The following is a 24172-nucleotide window of genomic DNA, read 5'->3' on the forward strand; positions in this document are numbered from 1 at the left end:
ACAGTCCACTGGTAGTGAAATGCAGTTATTTACCTTGATACATATTGGAAACCATAAGAGATTTTATGTTTATTTCACACTTCTTCGGCGTTGTCAGATCCCAAGCAGTCAATATTCCCATCATTTATTTTGTCCTTCAAATGAGAACTCACAGCTGGTGTTGTAATATGCTTAATTTCTCTGCAGATTATAACTATTTAAAATTCTGTTTTTATCCACAGGGCTTCAAGAGACCATTTAGCATTTCCTCCCATTCCTAAATAAAATAGCACATGCACAGTCTGTCCTGAGAGTATAGTTGCAAATGATGCCTCAGACATCCTCTCGTGGATGTGGGCGCAGCTGTGCCCCAAGTCACTACCATCAGTGATGAGGCTGATACGCAAGACAGATTGTTTTTGTTCACCCACGAATTTCCTTTCTCCTCCTAGGCAAGTCTCAGTCTTATTCAGTCATACCTGACAGATTCACACTGTCCTTCATAGGAAGGCAGAGACTCAAATCTTGACTAATGAGAAGGCAAATAGTCTGTAAGCCATCATGACTCTAAAAGGGGAAAGGGTAACTTACAGAAGATTTAATGAATCTTCTGCTGTAGATAGAAAAATATGCTTTTATTCTTTCTTTAGTGATTTTAACCCCTGTTGATTGTTTTTTACTTTTATATATATATATATATGTGATGAGATGGCTGGATGGCATCACTGACTCGATGGACGTGAGTCTGAGTGAGCTCCAGGAGTTGGTGATGGACAGGGAGGCCTGGCGTGCTGCGATTCATGGGCTTGCGAAGAGTCGGACACGACTGAGCGACTGATCTGATCTGATACATGTATACTCATATATATATATATATATAGTATATATACAGTGTATATATATGTATATATAGTATATATATGTGTGTATATATATATATATATAATACATATATATATGAGTATATATGTACTATTGTGTACTTTGTATTGTTTCTTTATAATATTACTTCTAAAAGTGAAGGTTATATTATTTATAAATTTTATCATTTTTAGCAAAATACTTAATATTATTTTCAGATATATATATATATTTTCATATATATATGTATATATATATGAGTTTGTTAGCCCACACCGTATCACCTTCTTATATACCTACTCACAGTGTCAGCAAAAAAAAAAGGAAAACAAAACAAAAAACAGCTGACACGTATTCTAAGCAATAAAAATATGACTGATTTTGCTATTCAGCACCACTTTGCTTTGTTTTCCTGTTGCGAAAATGTAGGTTACACTCTTGCCTTAATTCCTTCCTTGCTCAGAATCGCAAAAAATGCTGCAGGAGTCATCAACTCTACTCTCTGCCTTAAGGCAGAAGAAACTTGAAACATAGAATCTTAAATAATTTTTAAACAGGATTATGTGTTCACTTTTTTAAACTCTGTAAGAATTCATCTTAACAGTTTCCTTCAGTGTTTATAAATACCGTGTCCAAACATAGTTTACTGTAGAATACTTGATTCATTCATTTCCTACCATAATTTAAAGGTATGTGATAAATATTGACAACAGGGTTTCTGCTGCAATTCATATTCCTTTTGCGGGGAGTGGATAAACTGCTGCTCTTATCTGTAGTTCTACAGTTTCTGTGGTTATATTATTGTGATATGCTTATGAATTATTTTAGATTTGGGTTTCTATTTTAAAAAGCTCCTGTTTTTCTTCTTTACCACCCTATTCACCTAAGTTAACACTCTTATGCAAATTTATATGTGCTTTTCATGAGCAAATTTGCTGATATTCTACAAGATTCATATTTTTGTTTCGTATGTATTCATGTTCTTTTTAAAGTGAATAGTATACAGAGTCTTGTATACATAGATAGACATTATTAGTAGCAGGGAAGGGTTGAGCAGTTTTCAAATGTGGTTTTAATATGTTGATAATAGATAGGAGCTTCTTTTCAGAAATAGATATTTTCCTACTGTGCATGGGGGATTGAGGCTCAAGAGAAAATGGCAAAATGAGCTTAGAATAGCTACTCTATAGCATCTGATGAAATATTAATTTTAATAAACCGATTATTCATCTCCATTGAGAACATACTCAGTGTTACCCTCTATCCTTGTTAGGGTCATTTATGATGGCTATAACTATTTAACAGCAAATTTGTGAATTTGAAAGCAGAATCTCTAGCAGTGGATGGTTGTGTTTATCAGGGATGTAAAAGTTATCAAGAAGGAGTGTGGCAGATGGTGAAAAGGGTGACATTCCAGGGTGCAAATAGGAACATAATGACATATTGGATCAGAGTTCTGTGGTTTGGCAGAAACACAGTGAGGCCAGGAGGATGTTTACAAATTTAAATGAATGGGCAGAATCGAGAGTCTCAGAAACTGAGATTAAAGCAATTCTAGGATTAAAAGAATAGGAAGTCAGGAAACAGGAGAAGAATAAGAATGAACCTTAAGCAGAGACCATGAGGAGATCAAGATAGATTAGTTCATTTTGGTTTTAATTTCTTAATACATAACATAATAAGGAAACTATAACAGAAGACAATTTCCTGCCAAGTGTAGTTCAAATCATTATTTACCAAGTACCTGTTATGTGAAAGGGTATTTTGCAGGAAAGCAAAAGAGTATTGTTTCCTGCATGGACTCTGATAATAGTTAAATTATGAATGTATCTTACTGCTGCTGGAAGACCAGATAAAAATGAAAATGAAATGAATCCATGAATATTTATCTCTCTGGTGGAAAATAAGGTTCTATCTCCTAGTGTTTTTTTTTTTTTTTTCAGATTAAAAAAAAAAAAAAAACAAAGGAAATAAAGTTTATTCCAATTAAAGAGATATGCCTCTTTAATTAAAGATCTCAAACTTTTCTGCTATTGTAATAGATTTGGAAATATCACTTTAATAGTCTGCTTGACTATGCTTGAGATGAAGTTTACCTTTATGCCTGCATGATCAAATGGGATTGCATGGGCACCTAGTAATTCAAGAGTTTTGAGGAATGCATGGTTTTAGTACTTTCCAAAATCAAAGGTAATTTTGAGCTTTAATATAAGACATTTTTGCCCTTGGGAGTATTTTAAAAGCGTGCCTCATTTTAACTTAAACTGTACTACCGTTTATGAAAGTAGCACAAAGATTGGAAACATTCAAGATCTTTCAAGATGTTGGCCAAAGAAATAGTAGAGCACATACTACTGATTCAAGAAAATTATATCTGAATTTTAGAAGCACTTTGCTATTTGTGTTATACTATTATACTCTGTAGCCTTCTGTCCCTGTAGAAATATAAAGGTTGGAGTTATTCCTATCCAACCTTACATTTTACTGTAAATATCTTGTGTGAAAGATCCTTCCAAAATCATCAATTATGAAATCCCTGGACTTCTTATAGCTGCAAAAATAAGTTATTATTATTATTATTTTTTAAAAAGGACTTCAAGTATCATTTCTTTCACAGTCATCACAATGATATTTGTAAATATCTACTTGAGCCAACTATGATATATTTGCATGGCAGTCTCCCTGCTTCTTCCTATATGTCTGCACATCCTTTTCTGAACAAGAAATGGGATATATGACAAAATAAATAATGTACTGTCATCTACTTTGAAATATTAAAACACATTTAGGGTTTTTTTGACATTGCATTGAAATATAGTTGCTGGGAATGTCATGAAAATGTTGATTGTATTCAGAAAGACAATAATTACTCAGAGCTTCTCAAAATTTTCTGGAAAATTTCCAAGACATTTTGGGCACCTAAACTCATACAAGACATGTAGAATTCTGACACTCTTTGCTTCAAAGATTCTTCATATGACATATTTTTCAAAACCTTTTATCAACGTCAAGGACTTCAAAATTGAGTTAAAAATATCAGTTTTAAGACAGTAGATCCAAACTTATGGACAGTATGTAATGGAATATTCCCAATGAAGGATTGCCTTAAAATTCCACAGCTTTATTGAATGCTTCTGAGACTGCTTCAGATCTATTGCTTCATTATTGCATTCAGATAGTGTATGTATTTGAAAACAAAAGACATTACTCAAGTTCTCTCCCATATGATACCCTTTAAACTTTACATCTAATATGCATCTTTATTTTCTGTCTTCTTGTTAGTTTGAGTTCTTTGTACTAGCTAGCTGTTCAAAATCCCTTTGAATCCTAATCCAGGGTTAGCTATATTAGCTTGGCTTCCAACCATTCTATTATCCTCCGTCTTCATCCAAATTCTTTTTTTTTTTTTTTCCTGTCATTTAATTGGGACTTTTATTTATTTTTATTTATTTTTTAATATAAATTAATTTATTTTAATTGGAGGCTAATTCATGTTGATGTATGGCAAAACCAATACTATATTGCAAAGTAATTAGCGTCCAAATTCTTAAGAATTAGAATTAAGAACCAACATTGAGTACACATTATTAGAGATTATCCTTTACTTGGCATTGAAAATTAGCACTTCTTATTCACAGATTTAACATCCTGGTATGGTTTCCATTTATTCAATTCATATTAAATTTTGTCTGGTTTAAAGTTATTCTAGACTTTCTGTAATACTTTTTTTAATTTTATTTTATTTAACTTTACAATATTGTATTGGTTTTGCCATATGTCAAAATGAATCTGCCACAGGTATACATGTATTCCCCATCCTGAACCCTCCTCCCTCCTCCCTCCCCATACCATCCCTCTGGGTCATCCCAGTGCACCAGCCCCAAGCATCCAGTATCGTGCATCGAACCTGGACTGGCAACTCGTTTCATATATGATATTATACATATTTCAATGCCATTCTCCCAAATCATCCCACCCTCTCCCTCTCCCACAGAGTCCAAAAGACTGTTCTATACATCAGTGTCTCTTTTGCTGTCTCGTATACAGGGTAATTGTTACCATCTTTCTAAATTCCATATATATGTGTTAGTATACTGTATTGGTGTTTTTCTTTCTGGCTTACTTCACTCTGTATAATAGGCTCCAGTTTCATCCACCTCATTAGAACTGATTCAAATGTATTCTTTTTAATGGCTGAGTAATACTCCATTGTGTATATGTAATACTTTTTTTTTTTTTCTTTAATGGCTGCATCACAAAGCATGAGGGATCTTAGCTCCCAAAACAGGGATCAAACCCGTGCCTCTAACAGTGGAAGCACCAGGAGTCTAAACTACTAGACCACCAGGGAAGTCCCAATACTTGGGACTGGTTTACTTTTTACATCTTATTTTTTTTTAATTGTTTTCATTATTATTATTATTTTTACTTTACAATATTGTATTGGTTTTGCCATACATCAACATGCATTCGCCACGGTGTACATGTGTTCCCCATCCTGAACCATCCTCCCACCTCCCTCCCCATACCATCCCTCTGGGTCATCCCAGTGTACCAGCCCCAAGCTTCGTGTATCTTGCATCAAACCTGGACTGGCAATTCGTTTCTTATATGATATTATACATGTTTTAATGTCATTCTCCCATATCATTCCCACCCTCCCCACAGAGTCCAAAAGACTGTTCTATACATCTGTGTCTCTTTTGCTGTCTCGCATACAGTGTTGTCATTACCATCTTTCTAAATTCCATATATATGTGTTAGTATACTGTATTGGTGTTTTTCTTTCTGGCTTACTTCATTCTGTAAAATAGGCTCCAGTTTCATCCACCTCATTAGAACTGATTCAAATGCATTCTTTTTAATGGTTGAGTAATACTCCATTGTATACATGTACCATAGCTCTCTTATCCATTCATCTGCTGATGGACATCTAGGTTGCTTCCACGTCCTGGCTATTATAAACAGTGCTGCGATGAACATTGGGGTACACGTGTCTCTTTCAATTCTGGTTTCCTCGGTGTGTATGCCCAGCAGTGGGATTGCTGGGTCGTATGGCAGTTCTATTTCCAGTTTTTTAAGGAATCTCCACACTGTTCTCCATAGTGGCTGTACTAGTTTGCATTCTCACCAACAGTGTAGGAGGGTTCCCTTTTATCCACATCCTCTCCAGCATTTATTGCTTGTAGACTTTTAGATCCCAGCCATTCTGACTGGCATGAAATGGTACCTCATTGTGGTTTTGATTTGAATTTCTCTGATAATGAGTGATGTTGAGCATCTTTTCATGTGTTTGTTAGCCATATGTATGTCTTCTTTGGAGAAATGTCTATTGAGTTCTTTTGGCCCATTTTTTGATTGGGTCATTTATTTTTCTGGAATTGAGCTGCAGGAGTTGCTTGTCTATTTTTGAGATTAGTTGTTTGTCAGCTGCTTCATTTGCTATTATTTTCTCCCATTCTGAAGGCTCTCTTTTTACCTTATAGTTTCATTTGATGTGCAGAAGCTTTTAAGTTTAATTAGGTCCCATTTGTTTATTTTTGCTTTTATTTCCAGTATTCTGGGAGGTGGGTCATAGAGGATCCTGCTGTGATGTATGTCAGAGAGTGTTTTGCCTATGTTCTCCTCTAGGAGTTTTATAGTTTCTGGTCTTATGTTTAGATCTTTAATTCATTTTGAGTTTATTTTTGTGTATGGTGTTAGAAAGTGTTCTAGTTTCATTCATTTACAAGTGGTTGACCAGTTTTCCCAGCAACACTTGCCTGACTTCAGGCTCTACTACAAAGCCACAGTCATCAAGACAGTATGGTACTGGCACAAAGACAGAAATATAGATCAATGGAACAAAATAGAAAGCCCAGAGATAAACCCACACACCTATGGACACCTTATCTTTTTACATCTTATATTTCAAGTTTAGAGGCATTGCTCGTCATGTAATATTGCAATTTAAGTGAGATAAAGTTTGTTCTCATACATAATTATATTTATATGTATGTAGATATATATGTATCTTCTTATCTCTTTCATTTTAGTTCAAAATTTGCTTGTTCAAGTTCAGTGAGCCTACTGCCAAGTACATTTTCTACAGGTCAAGAGAGGAACACAATATCCCTTGTCAAGAGCTCATTATTCTACTATGCTAAGCCTTTCTAGGTAGGAAGCTTTTGCTTTCTGAATCTTCTTTCTTTTCAAAAGTCAGACCTTCAGCTGGGAAAATGAAAGAATATTGTCATGTCTCTGTGTCTGAGAGCTTTCTATTTGAGAACTTAAAGTGCCCTAGAAACATATTCTGGCTTTCTTCTCATTTCTTATCATGTTTCTGATTGTATTTCCAATAATTATCTTGATAAAGAACTTGCTACCAGATGAAGAATGTAAAGTGCACACAAGCCTAGAGCCATAAAGGGGAGTCCCCATCTACCCTTATATCTTATCATGTGATTCACACATAATGTGTAAAACCTCACATGAGGTTTCTTGGGATCAGGGACCAGTGTCTTCCATCTTTTCTTCAGAGGACTGACTGTGAGATCCTCAAACATGTTTGTGTCTGTATCTGTTCATATCTTTTTCTTAGATTAAGAAATTGTGAATAGAGGCAATTTTATATTAACCACTACGCAACATCCTACACCTGATAGATGTACTTAATCAAAGGTCTGGGTTTCTGAGAGTGTACTTGTGATGGTTTTACTCTTAAAAACACATATGATGCAATTTCTCCTCTTTTTTTCCATCATTCTGAAACCTGCTTCAGAGTAGACAATCAATACACTTTTCTTTAAATTTCTCTTCTCCCAAGTAAGAAAATACTGGTAGTAACTTATTAGATTATTTATATTCTATAACACACCTTCAACAACTCATATAGATGTATATACTCATATAGATCTATATATAAGTTTTACATATATAAATCACTCATGTGTTTTATTATCTGTATTCCATTGAATGTTTGAAATATTACCTGTTTTTTGGATTAGTTTGGCAATATACAATCAAAATATATCTATATCAATTATCATAAGCATATTCATAAGTAATAGAATTCCAATTTTCTGAATAATAGAAATTGATATGAGAAAAAGAATTCCTAAATTATCTAACAATTTACTAACTTTATAGTGAAAAATCATTAATTGGCAGCTGTAGCCAAACGTTGGATTCTCTGGGAAGCAGGCTCTGGACTGGAGCTTAGAGGACAGGATGCTTCTTGCAGTTTGCCTTCAAGATCAGCAGTTATGGACCACAGTGAGAGTGGAAGAAAGGGCAGAGTGAGCAATTAAGCGACCATAAAATTCGAACATGTCTATGGCTGACCCCATGGGAAAGCTGGAATTAAGCTTGCCCTTCAAGGTTTTCTGCATTTAGCAGAAGTGACTTGATCTTTATAACCTTGAATTAATGAGTCATTGATTATGTGCTGCTCCAGAAGGATATGACCTTGGGCCAGGTAGCAATCTACAGTTCAGGTAACAAGTCACTCTATGCAGGAGTTCTGAACAGCACATACGAATGTGCACCTAAAGGATCCTTTAGTTAATAGATGCAGAAGGAGAAATAACAATGCTGAAATAAACATGTCCTAAGTGCATCCAATGCCATCGATATGAACTGCCAGTGAACTGGTGAAGAAGCGGCAGTATGGCATCCTGGTTTTGAGCAGGTTCTAGAATGTATTGGGGCGTAGCTTGATTATTGTCTAGCTCTGTGATTTGGGGCATTTTACCCCATGGGACTCAGGTTATTCATGTTAAAAGTATTATTCCTAATAAAAATGAATTTCCCTAAAATGTAAGGAATGTGGCATTCTCTCCCTTTTATGGTTGTATGGATTGATCAAAAGTCATCATGCAATTATTTACCATAGTATATGGCATTTTAAAAGCACATAAAAATGAATTAACTATTTTATTCATCATTTACTTCCCCATGGTGTTCGCACTATAACAAAAGTTCTTCAAATTGCAAGTGTAAAACAATGTATCAGTTTATCTGGTGTCTCCATAAATATATTACCTGTATCAATGGTTCTTAAACATTTTTGTATATTAACCTCACTTGAAGTTTGCTAAACATATAGATACCTGTTTCTATCAGAGTCACCAGGTTTGGGATAGGGACACTAGCTCACCCCATAGTTTGGTGTCCATGAATCACTTTCAACCCTTTGGCTAAAATGTCCACACGCCAAATGTTTATTGCTTCTACCTCCTCTGTCATCCACTATTTCCCCTCCCCTTTAGTCCAGGCCTTATTAATTTTTCACATAGTTTTCTCCATTTAATAACCAGTTTTAGTAACTGGTTAATAATCTCCCTTCACGTTCCTCTATCCATTTCATAAAAGAAAAAAAAAATACACATACCCATGTTATCCTTTAAAGGAAATGTGACTCTTTAACGGCGGCTTTACTAAGTACATTTTGTTCTGCTTATGTCTGTCATAGATAACACAGCCAGCATTCTGACAAGGCGGAGGAGATTTAGTCGAACTATTCAGGATGTGTATTATCTCCCCATTATGATCTCTGATGGTGGAATCCCCTCTCTCAGCAGCAGCAGCACCCTCACCATCAGGGTTTGTGCATGCGAGAGAGATGGGCGCGTGCGGACCTGCCATGCCGAAGCCTTCCTGTCCTCGGCTGGTTTGAGTACAGGAGCCTTAATCGCTATTCTTCTGTGTGTTGTCATCCTCCTAGGTAAGTCACTCTAAATCCTAAGGGATGATGGCATTTCTGAGTGTGCCCTACAGCGGTGCGTTCAAAAACAGAGACAGACAGAGACAGAGTCATTTTAACAAGACTTTAGAGCTAGGAATGCTTTATGTAATACCAAAACTTGACTGCACTGATTTTCGTTTAAATAACCTTCTTGATACCATAGTTAATCTTGAAATAATTTGGTTCAAATGTAATGAGAGTTGAAATGTGAGAAGAAAGGGTAGGATAAATCTTTTTAGAAAAGATCTACTTTAGAAAGAAATGGTATTAAGTATTCTGAATCCCATATTGAAAGGGCTTTTCCAATTTATTTCAAAGAACATAAGTGACATTATTTACAATGAATCTGACCACCAATTAAAAAGAATAAGTTTCCTGTAGAAACTTCTATCAGTCTAAAATATTAGTTGGTCATCAACTTCAGTTGAATTTACAGGACTAAGTCTAAAATAATTTTTGGTCTCAGAGATATCAGATATTATTATTAAATTAAAACTAATGTATTTTAATTTATTGAATTACATTTTTTAAAGAAGATAATTTCTCTAATTTTATGTTCTCTTTGATAAGTCAAAACCTTACCAACTGCATTTGAAGCCAATATTATTATAAACTCTTTAGAATTACTATACAAAGTGAGACAGCAAATTCAGATATTTTTTTATAAGAAAGGTAGATGTAAAGAATCTTTTGATTTAGAGTTTAAATGGGTATGTATATATGTTTCCAGTGTATCTTCACCCTCTAGCTTTCTCATAGCACCATATATTTTGCTCTGTTCTCTGTACTTATGTGTGTATGTTAGAAAAACAAACAAAATACATACTTTGGTGAGACAGAGAAATTCTTGTCCCTTGTTTTGTTCCTGGGTTAGAAGACAAATTACTTTTACAGAGGAGTGGAGATCAAGGTGACATGAGACTGAGTAGAAAGGATGGGGTAAAATGAAAAAAAAAAAAAAAAGGTGGGTTTGGTTTTAAGAGTCCAAGGAGAAGTTTAAAGTAGGCGTGTCCCATCATAACATCTGTATGCTTAACAAAGACAGCTATGAATGAAGTGGATAGCAGATCTCATGATGACAAGAGAGTAGGTAGGCAAATCAGTTAGGAATACAATACATTTGTCTCACTCAGACACAGCATAATTTGGACCAGCACATTCCCTCATGGCTCAGCTGGTAAAGAATCCACCTGCAAAGTGGGAGACCTGGGATCGATCCCTGGGTTGGGAAGATCCTTTCTAGGAAGGAAAGGCTACCCACTCCATTTCAGGTCAGTAAGCAAACATTTAATATTTATGATATGGTGTTTTTTCTAGAAACACGTATCCAAGGCTAAGAGTATAATAGCCAAAAATTACAGAAAACAAACAAACAAAAACAATCTTGGGTAAACTAGATATGCAGCTGAGTTAGAACAGTATCAGAGACTTTTCATCTCTTGCTAAATGTGAATCTTTAAGACCTTCATTGATCTTCCCAGAGCTGAGGGACACTAGAAATGCATTTTGTTGATGTCACCACAGCCAGAGACAATGAAGAGAGAAGGATAGACCAGGACTGAGCTGTGATAAACTGCAGTGCGATCACCAAGTCAAGAAGGATGAAATACCAGGGAAAGCAAAGCAGAAATCACAGAAGAAGGAACAGAATTAGTAAGGGTGATGTCCTAAAATCAAAGAAAATAAGTGTATCAAGGAGGACAGAGCATTCAACCATGCAAAAACTGCCTAAAAGTTAAGTAAATTGAGCAACAAAAAGTGTCAATTGCACTTGGCAATTTGAAGCATGGAGGTTTAACTCTTCATAACAAGAGCTATTTCATTGTAGTACAGTCTTTTATAGTAGAAGCATGGTGGTGAAGGCAACCAGAAAAATCAGATTTTTTCCCCTTTTTTTAATTTAATTTTTTAAAGTATAGTTGATAAGAAATGTTGTGACTCAGTTATACACATATATTCTTTTTTTCATGTTCCCTTCCATTATGATTTAGCATAGGATATTATTCCCTGTGCTATACAGTAGGACCTGTGCTTTATCCATCCTATATACAATAGTTTATGTCTCCTAATCCCAAACTCCTCTCTCACCCTCTCCCCCAACCCCCTCTCTCTTGGTAGCCACAAGTCTGTTCTCCATGTCTGTGAGTCTGTTTCTGTTTTGTAGATAGGGCCATTTGTGCCATATTTTATAGTCCACATATAAGTGATATCATATGGTATTTTTCAAAAGCAACAACCAAAAAAAAAAAAAAAAACCCAAAGAATAAACAGCTACAAACATTGAATCCTCTAGATTTCCTAAATGAAACTACAAAGAATAGAACTCAGTGACTTTTTGTAAGACAACTATACTTCAATTAAAGAAAAAAAAAGAACACTCTGACATTAATATAAGTTCTTCCAAGTCCTTATTCTGAAAGATATTTCAGTGGTGGAACCTGTTACCTTTGGCTTTTATTTTCATTTATCATCAGAAAATTATTTTGCATACTAAAATTAAAACCTTTAAAACTGACAGATATCAATGTAAGGTACATTTAGGCATATTATATAAAATAATATTCTTTACCAGCTGAGCTACAAGGGAAGCCCAAGAATACTGGAGTGGGTAGCCTATACCTTCTCCAGTGGGCCATCCCGACCTAGGACTTGAACTGGGGTCTCCTACATTGCAGGAGGACACGTTACCATCTGAGCTATAAGCAAAGCCCCTATATTACATAAAAAATCATTTCATTATATTGTGAAACAATACATTCCTTTAATTGATTTTATGAAAATGGCTTTTTCCCCCACTTTGAGGTAAATAAGAGAATATTTCTAAAAATTATGCTATACATCAGGGCTAATGAAACAAAGGTTACATTTGATATGTTTGCTCCTTCAATTTATATTGAAAATCAAATGTCTTTACACTATAATTCAAAAGTTGCAGAATTTCTTAACCTTGGGTTTAAGCAATAATTATTTGTAATGTAATTTATATTTTTCATGGCATTTTAAGGGCATATATTGTTATAGAGAAAATATCTGGCCCACAAACTTGAAATATAGACATTTGTAACTTTGAAATCAGTTCAGTTCAGTTCAGTCATTCAGTCATGTCTGACTCTTTGCAACCCCATGAATCACAGCATGCCAGGCCTCCCTGCCCATCACCAACTCCCGAAGTTCACTGAGACTCACGTCCATCGAGTCAGTGATGCCATCCAGCCATCTCATCCTCTGTCGTCCCCTTCTCCTCCTGCCCTCAGTCCCTCCCAGCATCAGAGTCTTTTCCAATGAGTCAACTCTTCACATGAGGTGGCCAAAGTACTGGAGTTTCAGCTTCAGCATCATTCCTTCCAAATAAATCCCAGGGATGATCTCCTTCAGAATGGACTGGTTGGATCTCCTTGCAGTCCAAGGGACTCTCAAGAGTCTTCTCCAACACCACAGTTCAAAATTCTTCGGTGCTCAGCTTTCTTTACAGTCCAACTCTCACATTCATACATGACCACTGGAAAAACCATAGCCTTGACTAGACGGACCTTTGTTGGCAAAGTAATGTCTCTGCTTTTCAATATGCTATCTAGGTTGGTCATAACTTTCTTCCAAGGAGTAAGCGTCTTTTAATTTCATGGCTGTAGTCACCATCTGCGGTGATTTTCGAGCCCCCCAAAATAGTCTGACACTGTTTCCCCATCTATTTCCCATGAAGTGATGGGACCAGATGCCATGATCTTCATTTTCTGAATGTTGAGCTTTAAGCCAACTTTTTCACTCTCCACTTTCACTTTCATCAAGAGGCCTTTTAGTTCTTCTTCACTTTCTGCCATAAGGGTGGTGTCATCTGCCTATCTGAGGTTATTGATATTTCTCCTGGCAATCTTGATTCCAGCTTGTGCTTCTTCTAGCCCAGCGTTTCTCATGATGTACTCTGCATATAAGTTAAATAAGCAGGGTGACAATATACAGCCTTGATGAACTCCTTTTCCTATTTGGAACCAGTTGTTCCATGTCCAGTTCTAACTGTTGCTTCCTGACGTGCATATGGATTTCTCAAGAGTCATTCAGGTGGTCTGGTATTCCTATCACTTTCAGAATTTTCCACAGTTGATTGTAATCCACACAGTCAAAGGCTTTGGCATAGTCAATAAAGCAGAAATAAATGTTTTTCTGGAACTCTCTTGCTTTTTCGATGATACAGTGGATGTTGGAAATTTAATTTCTGGTTCTTCTGCCATTTTTAAAACCAGCTAGAACATCTGGAAGTTCACAGTTCACGTATTGCTGAAGCCTGGCTTGGAGAATTTTGAGCATTACTGTACTAGCATGTGAGATGAGTGCAATTGTGTGGTAGTTTGAGCACTTTGGCATTGCCTTTCTTTGGGATTGGAATGAAAACTGACCTTTTCAAGTCCTGTGGCCACTGCTGAGTTTTCCAAATTTGCTGGCATATTGAGTGCAGCACTTTCAACAGAAGCTGACTGTGGCTCAGATCATGAACTCCTTATTGCCAAATTCAGACTAAATTGAAGAAAGCAGGGAAAACCACTAGACCATTCAGGTATGACCTAAATCAAATCCCTTATGATTATACAGTGGAAGTGAGAAATAGATTTAAGGAACTAGATCTGATAGATAGAGTGCCTGATGAACTATGGACGGAGGTTTGTCACATTGTACAGGAGACGGGGATCAAGACCATCCCGATGGAAAAGAAATGCAAAAAGGCAAAGTGGCTGTCTGGGGAGGCCTTACAAATAGCTGTGAAAAGAAGAGAAGCGAGAAGCAAAGGAGAAAAGGAAAGATATAATCATCTGAATGCAGAGTTCCAAAGAATAGCAAGAAGAGATAAGAAAGCCTTCCTCAGCGATCAGTGCAAAGAAATAGAGGAAAACAACAGAATGGGAAACACTAGAGATCTCTTCAAGAAAATTAGAGATACCAAAGGAACATTTCATGCAAAGATGGGCTCCATAAAGACAGAAATGTTATGGACCTAATAGAAGCACAAAATATTAAGAAGAGGTGGCAGGAATAAACTGAAGAACTGTACAAAAAAGATCTTCACAACCCAGATAATCATGATGGTGTGATCACTGACCTAGAGCCAGACATCCTGGAATGTGAAGTCAAGTGGGCCTTATAAAGCATCACTACGAACAAAGCTAGTGGAGGTGATGGAATTCCAGTTGAGCTATTTCAAATCCTGAAGGATAACACTGTGAATGTGCTGCACTCAATATGCCAGCAAATTTTGAAATAATGTTGGCTAATATGTGAGTTCACAGGCTGCCAGAAAAATATCAGCAATATCAGAAGTAGCAATACTTTATTTTAGAACTTGTAATTCTGAATTTGCATTCAACCTCAACAGCTAAATAAATCATGCAACTAATATTTTGATACTGAAATGTTTCAGTTAGTAGCTCTTTGTGAACGTGACTGGCATTGTGAAAATTCAGCCCTATTTTTGCCACTAATTAACTGTGTGATCTCAAGACCATGGTATTTTTGCTTCTATTTATGAATCTATGAAAATGAAGTTTCAACTAGAATAACCTTACAGTCATCTGTAAGAATTTTTGTTGCTTATTTATGTTTTATTATAGGCTAGATATTATTCAATATTTTGCAATTTGGTAGACCCCATCTATGTATACATCAATTACTAGAAAATGGTGCTTGAAAACCAAAGGGCCTAACTTTAAGTGCCAAATGTGTACCTTGTGAGTTATGTTTTGTCAGGATTAACTTTTCAGATCCCTTTTAAGAAATGGATAGGAAAGAATTTACAGTAAGCCGTCATGATGCAATCCTTTTGGTGCTAGAGGATGGGGTTCTTGGAATTCCCTTCCTCTCCTGGGCATCTGACATCTCTTTCCCAACCCACTGCATTACTTGTCAGAGGCTCCAGAACTGTGGGCAGAGCAAACCAGGGCAAGAGATCATTTTATCAGGATCTAAAATGGACTTCTTCCAGCTACCTTCATAGTCCACACATCACATATAATCAGCTGACTTAGATGAATTCACCAAGTTGTTTGCTCCTATTTGGGGATGTAAATTTCCTCCTGCATGGGAATCACGGTGGATGTGGTAAGAGGAGACTGAGGGGCTAGGAGAGGAAGTAAAATTGATGAGAAGATAAGTGGCAAACCTGTTTGTCATCAGAGTTATTATGAATGACTTTATGGATTCCCCTGGGTGTGAAAAAATAAGTTGCAGTGAGAAGTGTCATTACCAATTATGGCTACAGAACCTAATAAAATAATCTCCCTGACTTGGGCCACTTCATCCTATCAAATTTAGTGCTAACATATGATGATACAAAAAAAGAATCAGTGATATTTAGGGGTAAAAATATCTGCTATGAAAAGTATTTGGGGGTATGTTAGGAGTCAATACATAATTTATTCAAATGTAAGTTGTATGTCAGTTAAGTTATGAAAATTCAAAACCCCTTAGTACTCTCTGGGTATTGGAAAGATTATATGAGTAAGTAAATATAATATAGAAGAAAACAAAGAGAAAACTGTTTCCACAAATCTGAATCTCTTAATGAATAAAATAATGATACAGTAAATTCATTTTAATTTTCTTTGAAATGAATCATGCAGGATTAAAATCCTGGTCACACTTAATGAAAATAAAAGAAATACACTAACCAAGAATAAAATATTCATCAGGATGCTGCTGCTACTGCTAAGTCGCTTCAGTCGTGTTCGACTCTGTGCGACCCCATAGATGGCAGCCCATCAGGCTCCCCCGTCCCCAGATTCTCCAGGCAAGAACACTGGAGTGGGTTGCCATTTCCTTCTCCAATGCATGAAAGTGAAAAGTCAAAGTGAAGTCGCTCAGTCGTGTCCAACTCTTTGTGACCCCATGGAGAGTAGCCTGCACCAGGCTCCTCTGTCCATAGGATTTTCTAGGGAAGAATACTGGAGTGGGTTGCCATTTCCTTCAAATACTACAATTTATTCATTTCACCCCAGTTCATATAACTAAGCTGCAAAATACCAGAAATCATTTATAATATAATTTTGAACAGAGGACAAGCTCTGTATTTCTCTTTCTCATTTTCAACAACTCCGTGGCTCTATCATAGTATATTTTCTCAGATGAAACACTGAAAGAAGTGCTACCCTGTTATACGTCTATAGTTTGATATACTGTGAGGGATTAATTCAAATATATCACTTGCCTGCCAGTTTTAAAATTGGGTTTAACTTTCAAGTATGATTATTATCTTCACTCATTTTCTTTAAATAAATTTGGCCTTGCGATTTTAGGGAAGCATTTTGTTTTTCAAACTTTAAGAAATACTTTCAAGCAAACTTAGGTCTTTGGAATTTTTAGGAACATGAAGCTGATTTTTTAAATATTTAAAAATTATTTTCCTAGTGAGACAATTACTATTCATGAAGACTCAATTAACCCAGTGTCACATTGTCACTCTCAGAAAAAATTTTTTGTTCATCCACATAAGACTTGTTTATGGATTATCTGCTGTGTGCCATCTGCTCCAGAAACATCTACTAAACAAACATGAGTGTAAAGAGAGACATTAGGAATGTACCTTCCACATTCTTCTCTGCATCCATATTCTTCTCTGAGTTGATTTAAATTTGCCCTTGACTATCCCAGGTGGCGCTAGTGCTAAAGAACCCGCCTGCCAATGCAGGAGACGTAGAGAGACATGGGTTCGATCCCTGGGTGGGGAAGATCCCCTGGAGGAAGGCATGGGAGCCCACTCAAGTATTCTTGCCTGGATAACCCCATGGACAGAGGAGTCTGGTGGGCTACGGTTCACAGGGTCTCACAGAGTTGGTCGTGACTGAAGCGGCTGAGCACGCACACGTGACGGTTTCACACTAATTAGTACGGTGTGGCTCAGACGGTGAAGAATCTTCCTGTAATGCAGGAGACCTGGGTTCGATCCCTGGTAGGGAAGATCTCCTGGAGAAGGGGATGGCTACCTACAGCAGTATTCTTGCCTGGAGAATTCCATGGACAGAGGAGCCTGGCAAGCTACAGTTCATGGGGTCAACAAAGAGTCAGACAAGACTGAGAGACTCACACTTTCACTTTCAAAGGGACTGTATGTCCATATGCGTCCTGATATTCTGATGTAATTATAAGTGAAATCCCTTTACACCCTTAAAAGTGTTCCAGATTGTATGGATAATTATATATTGATCTTTATAATAAACAGGTATGCAACAAATCTAGGAATCATTTGTCACTGGCAAGTAACTCTCTTTGCCTAGAAAGAAATAGATGTAAAACTGTACATTCGAATTTAACTAGCATCTATATTTTGAATCAACCCATATAAGTCAGGGATAGCTTTTAATGCAACTAGAAGCTATCATGGAGAAGGCAATGGCAACCCACTCCAGTACTCTTGCCTGGAAAATCCCATGGACAGAGGAGCCTGGTAGGCTGCAGTCCATGGGGTCGCAAAGAGTCAAATATGACTGAGTTATTTCACTTTCACTTTTCACTTTCATGCATTGGAGAAGGTAATGGCAAACCTACTCCAGCATTCTTGCCTGGAGAATCCCAGGGATGGTGGAGCCTGGTGGGCTGCTGTCTCTGGGGTCGCACAGAGACGGACACGACTGAAGTGACTTAGCAGCAGCAGCAGCAGAAGCTATCATAACAATAAATCCAGCATTATCAAATATGTTACATTAGGCAAATAGAATACTAGTATTAGTAAGGGATGTATATTACTTGAATACTTTAGTAATAGTATTGATCACATTCTCCCTGTTATACATCACATAAAGTCCCTTGACATCCATCATCAGCCATTTGAACGTAAGGAAAAATAGCTTAATTTATTTAAAACACTAAGAAATTTTATTATAATAAATTAGGCAGTGTGTAGAACTATCAGTAGATATTTTAATCTAGAACAGCCTCCTCACTTAACCATAATGATGAGCAGAAATATATGGTGGATAATAAATATAAACCTCTGGATAGAATGAAGTATGTTACTTGAGGATTCTGCTTGGGCTACTGAATTTAAAGGCTATACGCTGAATTTACACTAAAATAAATAGTGAGATATCAAATACTGACGGCATTCAGCTAAAAGAGTAAGTCATGTGAATAGAAAAGTATTGTACTCTGTAACAGAGCATTTATGAAGCAGGGTCATATGTAGAATCAGCATTTCATTTCCAGCCTTTTCTGTGATCACTCCCTTCCAAACACAGTGATCAAAGCTTTACCATGTCAACTCTAATTTCCCCATTGCATTTTCACATTACCCAGTCAGTATCCTTTTACTCCTTACATTTCCAGATGATTCCTTAACTCTCTGTAAAGATGTTTTGTCTTTTTTGTTTTTTCTTCATTCCCACAGTCTTCCACCTGCCTCAAATTTAGACTCCTCCCAGTATTGTGACCCTCTCTTTACACATATGGTAGACCTCTCTCTCGTAATTATCCTATCCACTTCTGGCTTGAATGCCTGTTCTTTTTCCTCTCCATATTTTCAAGACTTCAAAGCATGTACACACTATGATATATAGTTCAAATTCAGCAACACTTATCTAGTTTAGGGCTATCATAAAAGGGGGGTAAACTATATGAAGACAAGCAAGGAAATAATAAAAAAATGAAGAATAGAAGTTACTTTTTAGAGGGGAAGGGAGGTATAGAAGGGTTGTTTCTAGGGTATCAGGTATGTTCTTTATCAGAGGATAGCTAACCCGGTGTTTGCTTTATGATCATTTATTTAAGCTTACATATAATCAGGATTTCCAAGTAAAATATAATATACATATATAAATAAATAGATAAATAGACAAAATACAGCAAAGAAGTGTGAAATTTGTATAAAATTATAGATCTGTAGGTGTTTATGCATGTATGTATATGTATGCACTTACACACCTTCAGATATATTAAACAAGACATACTTATGCTATGCATATACACATATATGTATGCATATGTACATGTATATATATAAGTATATATATATATATATAAAGTTGTATTGAGATATATATATATATATATTCCCTGATTGTTCAGACAGTAAAGAATCTGCCTGCAATGCAGGAGACCCAGATTTGATCCCTGGGGCAGAAAGATTCCCTGGAGAAGGGAATGGCAACCCACTCCAATATTCTTGCCTGTAGAATCCCATGGACAGAGGAGCCTGGCAGGCTACAGTCCATAGGGGTGACAAACAGTCAGAAATAATTGAGTGCCTAACACTTTAACTTTCATACTTAAATTATAAGCAAAAATATGCCCCATGCATAATAGTGAGATAAATCTATATTATATATATCTTTTTTTTAATGTTTCCATAAAATATATCCATATTGCTTTGGACATAATTATATATATATATATGTATGTATATATGTACACACACTATATAATATATGTTGTTTATGTGTACACATATACATACATTATACATGTATTTTTGCTGTTTCATCTCATGTTATACATATAGTATATTTTTGTTGTTGTTACCATCTCAAATTCACATTTAGTTGGGTGTCCTGAATTATTCATTAAATCTAGTAATCCTACATTCCATTTGAATTTACTTCTCTGATTATCATATTGAGATATTTAAAATAAGAGTGAACCTAATACTTGTTATAATAAAATGTAGAGTATCAGCTAACCAAGAAGAACACAGTCTGTAGAGATGAAGTAAAAGACCTTGGGCCTAATGACAAAAAGTAAAATGAGATAATTCTGTTTAGTAATGGTTTAATACTATCCAACTGAATAATTTGAAAGTAATGAAAGAACAACCAAAGTAAAATACCCAGGATAAATTTCTATCAATTTACCCAGTGGCTACATTACTGGTAATAAGAAACTATTCACTGTATTTGGAAAAATTTCCCTAAGACACACATCCAACAGGACACTCAGTTCTATGTACTTTTTCATGTTCTATATTTTTAAAATACTAAAGTTGAATATGGCAATGGAAATATAATCACCTTTAATGTGAAAAGTAATAAACTAGAGCCCCAGCTTTTCCACCCACCATTTGTATGACCTAAACTTATACAGTATTTACTCATGTAATTTTTCCTGAGTCTCAGTTTTTTCAATTTAAAAGTGAGGATATCCCAGCTCTATTTTGAGCATTAAATAAAAGTTTTATGTAAAGAACATTGTGTAAATGGAAATATTTCTACATGAACATAAAAATAAATAACATATTTTGAAATCTGATAGTTAAATGGAATAATTACAGCCTGATAACATCATTCTAAAGGATAATGGACAAAAGAGATGAACCATGTAAAATATCCCTGCTTTTATTCCTACCCAGAATCAAAAAGGGTTAAAGATAGGGGCTCCTTCTTCCTGTTTTACAAAAACTTAAAATATCCTGCTTTTAGTGTATGCATCTTTAGATGAATTAATATCTATAGATTGACCCCTCCACACACAATTATTTTTCCAGTCAGAATTTCATATTGCTTTTCCATCAGCTATTCCCCTCAGTGTAAACAATGAGTGGTTAGACAATCACAAATCAGGAATCCTGAAAGCATAGCCTGGCAAATGAGAATATCATGGGGTTCACCAGATCAACTATTCCCATTGTTTTGTAGGGATACTCATTTTCTACATTCTTCGGACTATTAAAAATTCTTGCGGTGGTATTTAGAGAGTGCAGAGATCACAATGTAAGCCCAAATGAAACAAAGCTGATGAGAATAGTTGGAAATTGCTGATGTCCAATCTCCAAAAATGTTCTTTTTTCTAACTCTTCATCCTCTTTCTGTTTTTGCTTAGCGATTGTTGTACTCTTCATCACCCTGAGACGCAGCAAAAAAGAGCCCCTGATCATTTCAGAGGAGGATGTGCGGGAGAATGTGGTCACCTACGATGATGAGGGGGGCGGCGAGGAAGACACGGAGGCCTTTGACATCACCGCCTTGAGGAATCCATCTGCTGCTGAGGAGCTAAAGTACCGCAGAGATATCAGACCGGAAGTGAAACTTACCCCCAGGCACCAGACATTGTCCACCCTGGAAAGTATAGATGTTCAGGAATTTATTAAGCAAAGACTAGCGGAAGCCGACCTAGACCCCAGCGTCCCTCCTTATGACTCTCTGCAGACTTACGCCTACGAGGGTCAGAGATCAGAAGCTGGATCCATCAGCTCCCTGGATTCAGCAACTACTCAGTCAGACCAGGATTATCAGTACCTTGGAGACTGGGGGCCCGAGTTTAAAACATTAGCTGAACTCTATGGAGAAATAGAATCTGAAAGAACAACTTAGGGGGTCAATCCTTGCAACCTTCTAGAATTTGCTTACTGAGCAAATGGAGATGTAACCTCAGCAATGGCAAGGAAGAAGCTTGGAAACAGTACTTGGAACTGAACAAGCAGAGCACAGCTACTGTAGAAACAAGTGCCCTTTTCATGATTGAAAACTGGGTTATTTAAAGGGAAGAAAGTCAAATTAAAAAAAGAAAAAATCAGAGAAAAAGCTATTGTTCCTTGTGTATATTTTCAATCGCTCAATAAAGTCTGTGTACTGTTTAATGAAGAATACCTGAATTAAGCCAAACAATGATATTTGTTTCAATATCTTGTGATTTCTTTTCAAAAAGCAAAACTAAACAAAAAGTTTCCAAATCACTTGTGACTCTGATTTCTAGGGGTGGTACACTGATAATCATGTGGTGGTGAAGGTAATCATGACCTTTTTCCACCTTTTTGGGTGGACTTGAGATCCACACCCTATTATGACACAGCTCATTAGCCTCATCTTGAAATGACAGGAGGTATTTCCAGCCTACCAGGCCACTCCATCATGGACTCGTATGTACCATTTTCCTTTGCCCTCCCCACTTCTTTTCTCCATATGGAATTGATGGAGCATGGGGATTTGCTGCTTGCACTATGATGTATGCAACTTCTGTGCACCAGTTGTGCACTGCTCTGAATCATGGAGACTGTGGTCTCTGTCCTGCCTGTGCCCCTTTAACAGGAGAACCCCCTTTTTTAAATGGATAGAATGAATGTTTTAAGATATACTCAGACCATCTGATATGTCAGGGAAAGATTTTATTAAAAAAAAAAAAAAGCAAACTGCAAACCTTATCCTGTATAAAACATTGAGGAACTCTATACTTTTTCTTTTCCATTTGTTTTAGGACATTTACATCAACAATTCTGATCATTCTTGTACCTCAAATTGGTTGTCAAAAATTTGATAATTGGTTTATACTTGTGTAATTCGCTTAAACATGGCAGTCATTAAAAAAAAAAGTGTACCTTACATGATAACTATGTAGTCTGAAAAGATTATCCTCTAATTTACATAAACTTCATAGATTTTGGTTGACTTGCCTTTATTCCTCACAGAGGCTCAGACTTCTCCTCTATCTCACTGTCTGATTAGCCTTTTATGTTTGGGACTTACAAAAAATATGTTGGAGGTTCACACATTATTCTCAGACATGTCTCCTAATGTCACTGAATTTTAGGGTCCCAAACTAGAAAATAGAGATGGTAAAGACTTTCCTGCCTATCTCACAGTTTATATGAAGATCAATAAGCATTTATAAAAATGTTTTCCCAATTGCAAAGTAGTTTGTTATGTAAAGGCTCGCAGACTAGTGTCTAATTCCATTGGTTCATAATTACATAGTTACATACTTTGTAAATGAAATAGTACATTATCTTAGGAGTATTTAATGAAACTTTTAACAGTGAAGCAATTGCTAACGGAATATATAAAAGTTTAATTCTTTTCATATTTTCCCCAAATAATCTGATCTTTTTTTTCAGAATTTATTGGTTTTTCCCCCCTAAATTGCTTAGATAACAATTTGCTATTGTTGATATTGGTTGTGAAATAAAAATTCATAACATAGTGAGCCTATTCTGCAAAATTGAATATATCTATGTGTTTCAGATTAATTGGAATTTTGAAGTCCTCAAATTAAAATTTATTCCAAGGGCAAGTTTTCCTTTTCTCTTTAGGTCATTATAGTTGAGAGTCCTCAAAAGTTATAGGACATTTTCTGTCTGATTCTACTCAATTGCAAAATTTTGAATTTTGCCTCTGTTGGCAACTGCCTTGTGCTATTATTATTTTTCAGTTTTGAGGTATGGGAAGTAAATAAATTTAATTTGAGTATTTCTCAATTTGTGTTTGAAGCCTGAGGAATAAAATGTAATTTATGTGTTTTACAACATTTTAGGTTTCCCGATGCTGCTTGATCATTTTTTAATCTCATAGTGGTATACATTCCAGTATAAAGTTAAATCAAAAGAGACACTCAGGGGCTTTGGGGAACAAGCTCTGGAGATCCATACTGGTTACGTGAATGCTGGACTATACTCACCCTGACAGAAGGATACACCTTTGAAGAACGACTGTGGATACTGGTGTTTGGACTACTATGCAAAGAGGACCAGGGGAACCAGATTTGGGAAGTCAAGTAGGCCTTTGGATTTATAATTTTGATAAACTATTCACAGTTTTTTTGTTTTTTCTTTTTTTAATATTCATCTGGAAGCTTTACCAGATGAATCTTTCAAAGGCTTGAAAGATGAGAATGTGTGTATAAGGCAAACTATTCAAACTTAAAAGTGAA

The 24172-nt window shown here is 36.0% G+C and overlaps 1 protein-coding gene across 6 annotated transcripts in view; it reads left to right on the top strand.

Annotated features, from left to right (window-relative positions):
* CDH18 (cadherin 18) overlaps window positions 1-22653 on the top strand; it is a 1278678-nt gene extending 1256025 nt beyond the window's left edge. For 3 of the 6 annotated variants that reach the window (XM_027520189.1, XM_027520190.1, XM_027520188.1), the window contains 2 exons: window positions 9293-9544; window positions 21353-22653. In XM_027520189.1, coding sequence (XP_027375990.1) covers window positions 9293-9544; window positions 21353-21843 — 743 coding nt within the window. In that variant the 3' untranslated portion in view covers window positions 21844-22653. The remainder of the gene's footprint in view (window positions 1-9292; window positions 9545-21352) is intronic. The other 3 variants (XM_027520192.1, XM_027520193.1, XM_027520191.1) reach the window with 3 other exon arrangements.
* Window positions 22654-24172: the final 1519 nt, after the last annotated feature.

This window comes from Bos indicus x Bos taurus, chromosome 20 (genome assembly GCF_003369695.1).
Source record: "Bos indicus x Bos taurus breed Angus x Brahman F1 hybrid chromosome 20, Bos_hybrid_MaternalHap_v2.0, whole genome shotgun sequence".
In the NCBI taxonomy this organism is placed as follows: domain Eukaryota; kingdom Metazoa; phylum Chordata; class Mammalia; order Artiodactyla; family Bovidae; genus Bos; species Bos indicus x Bos taurus.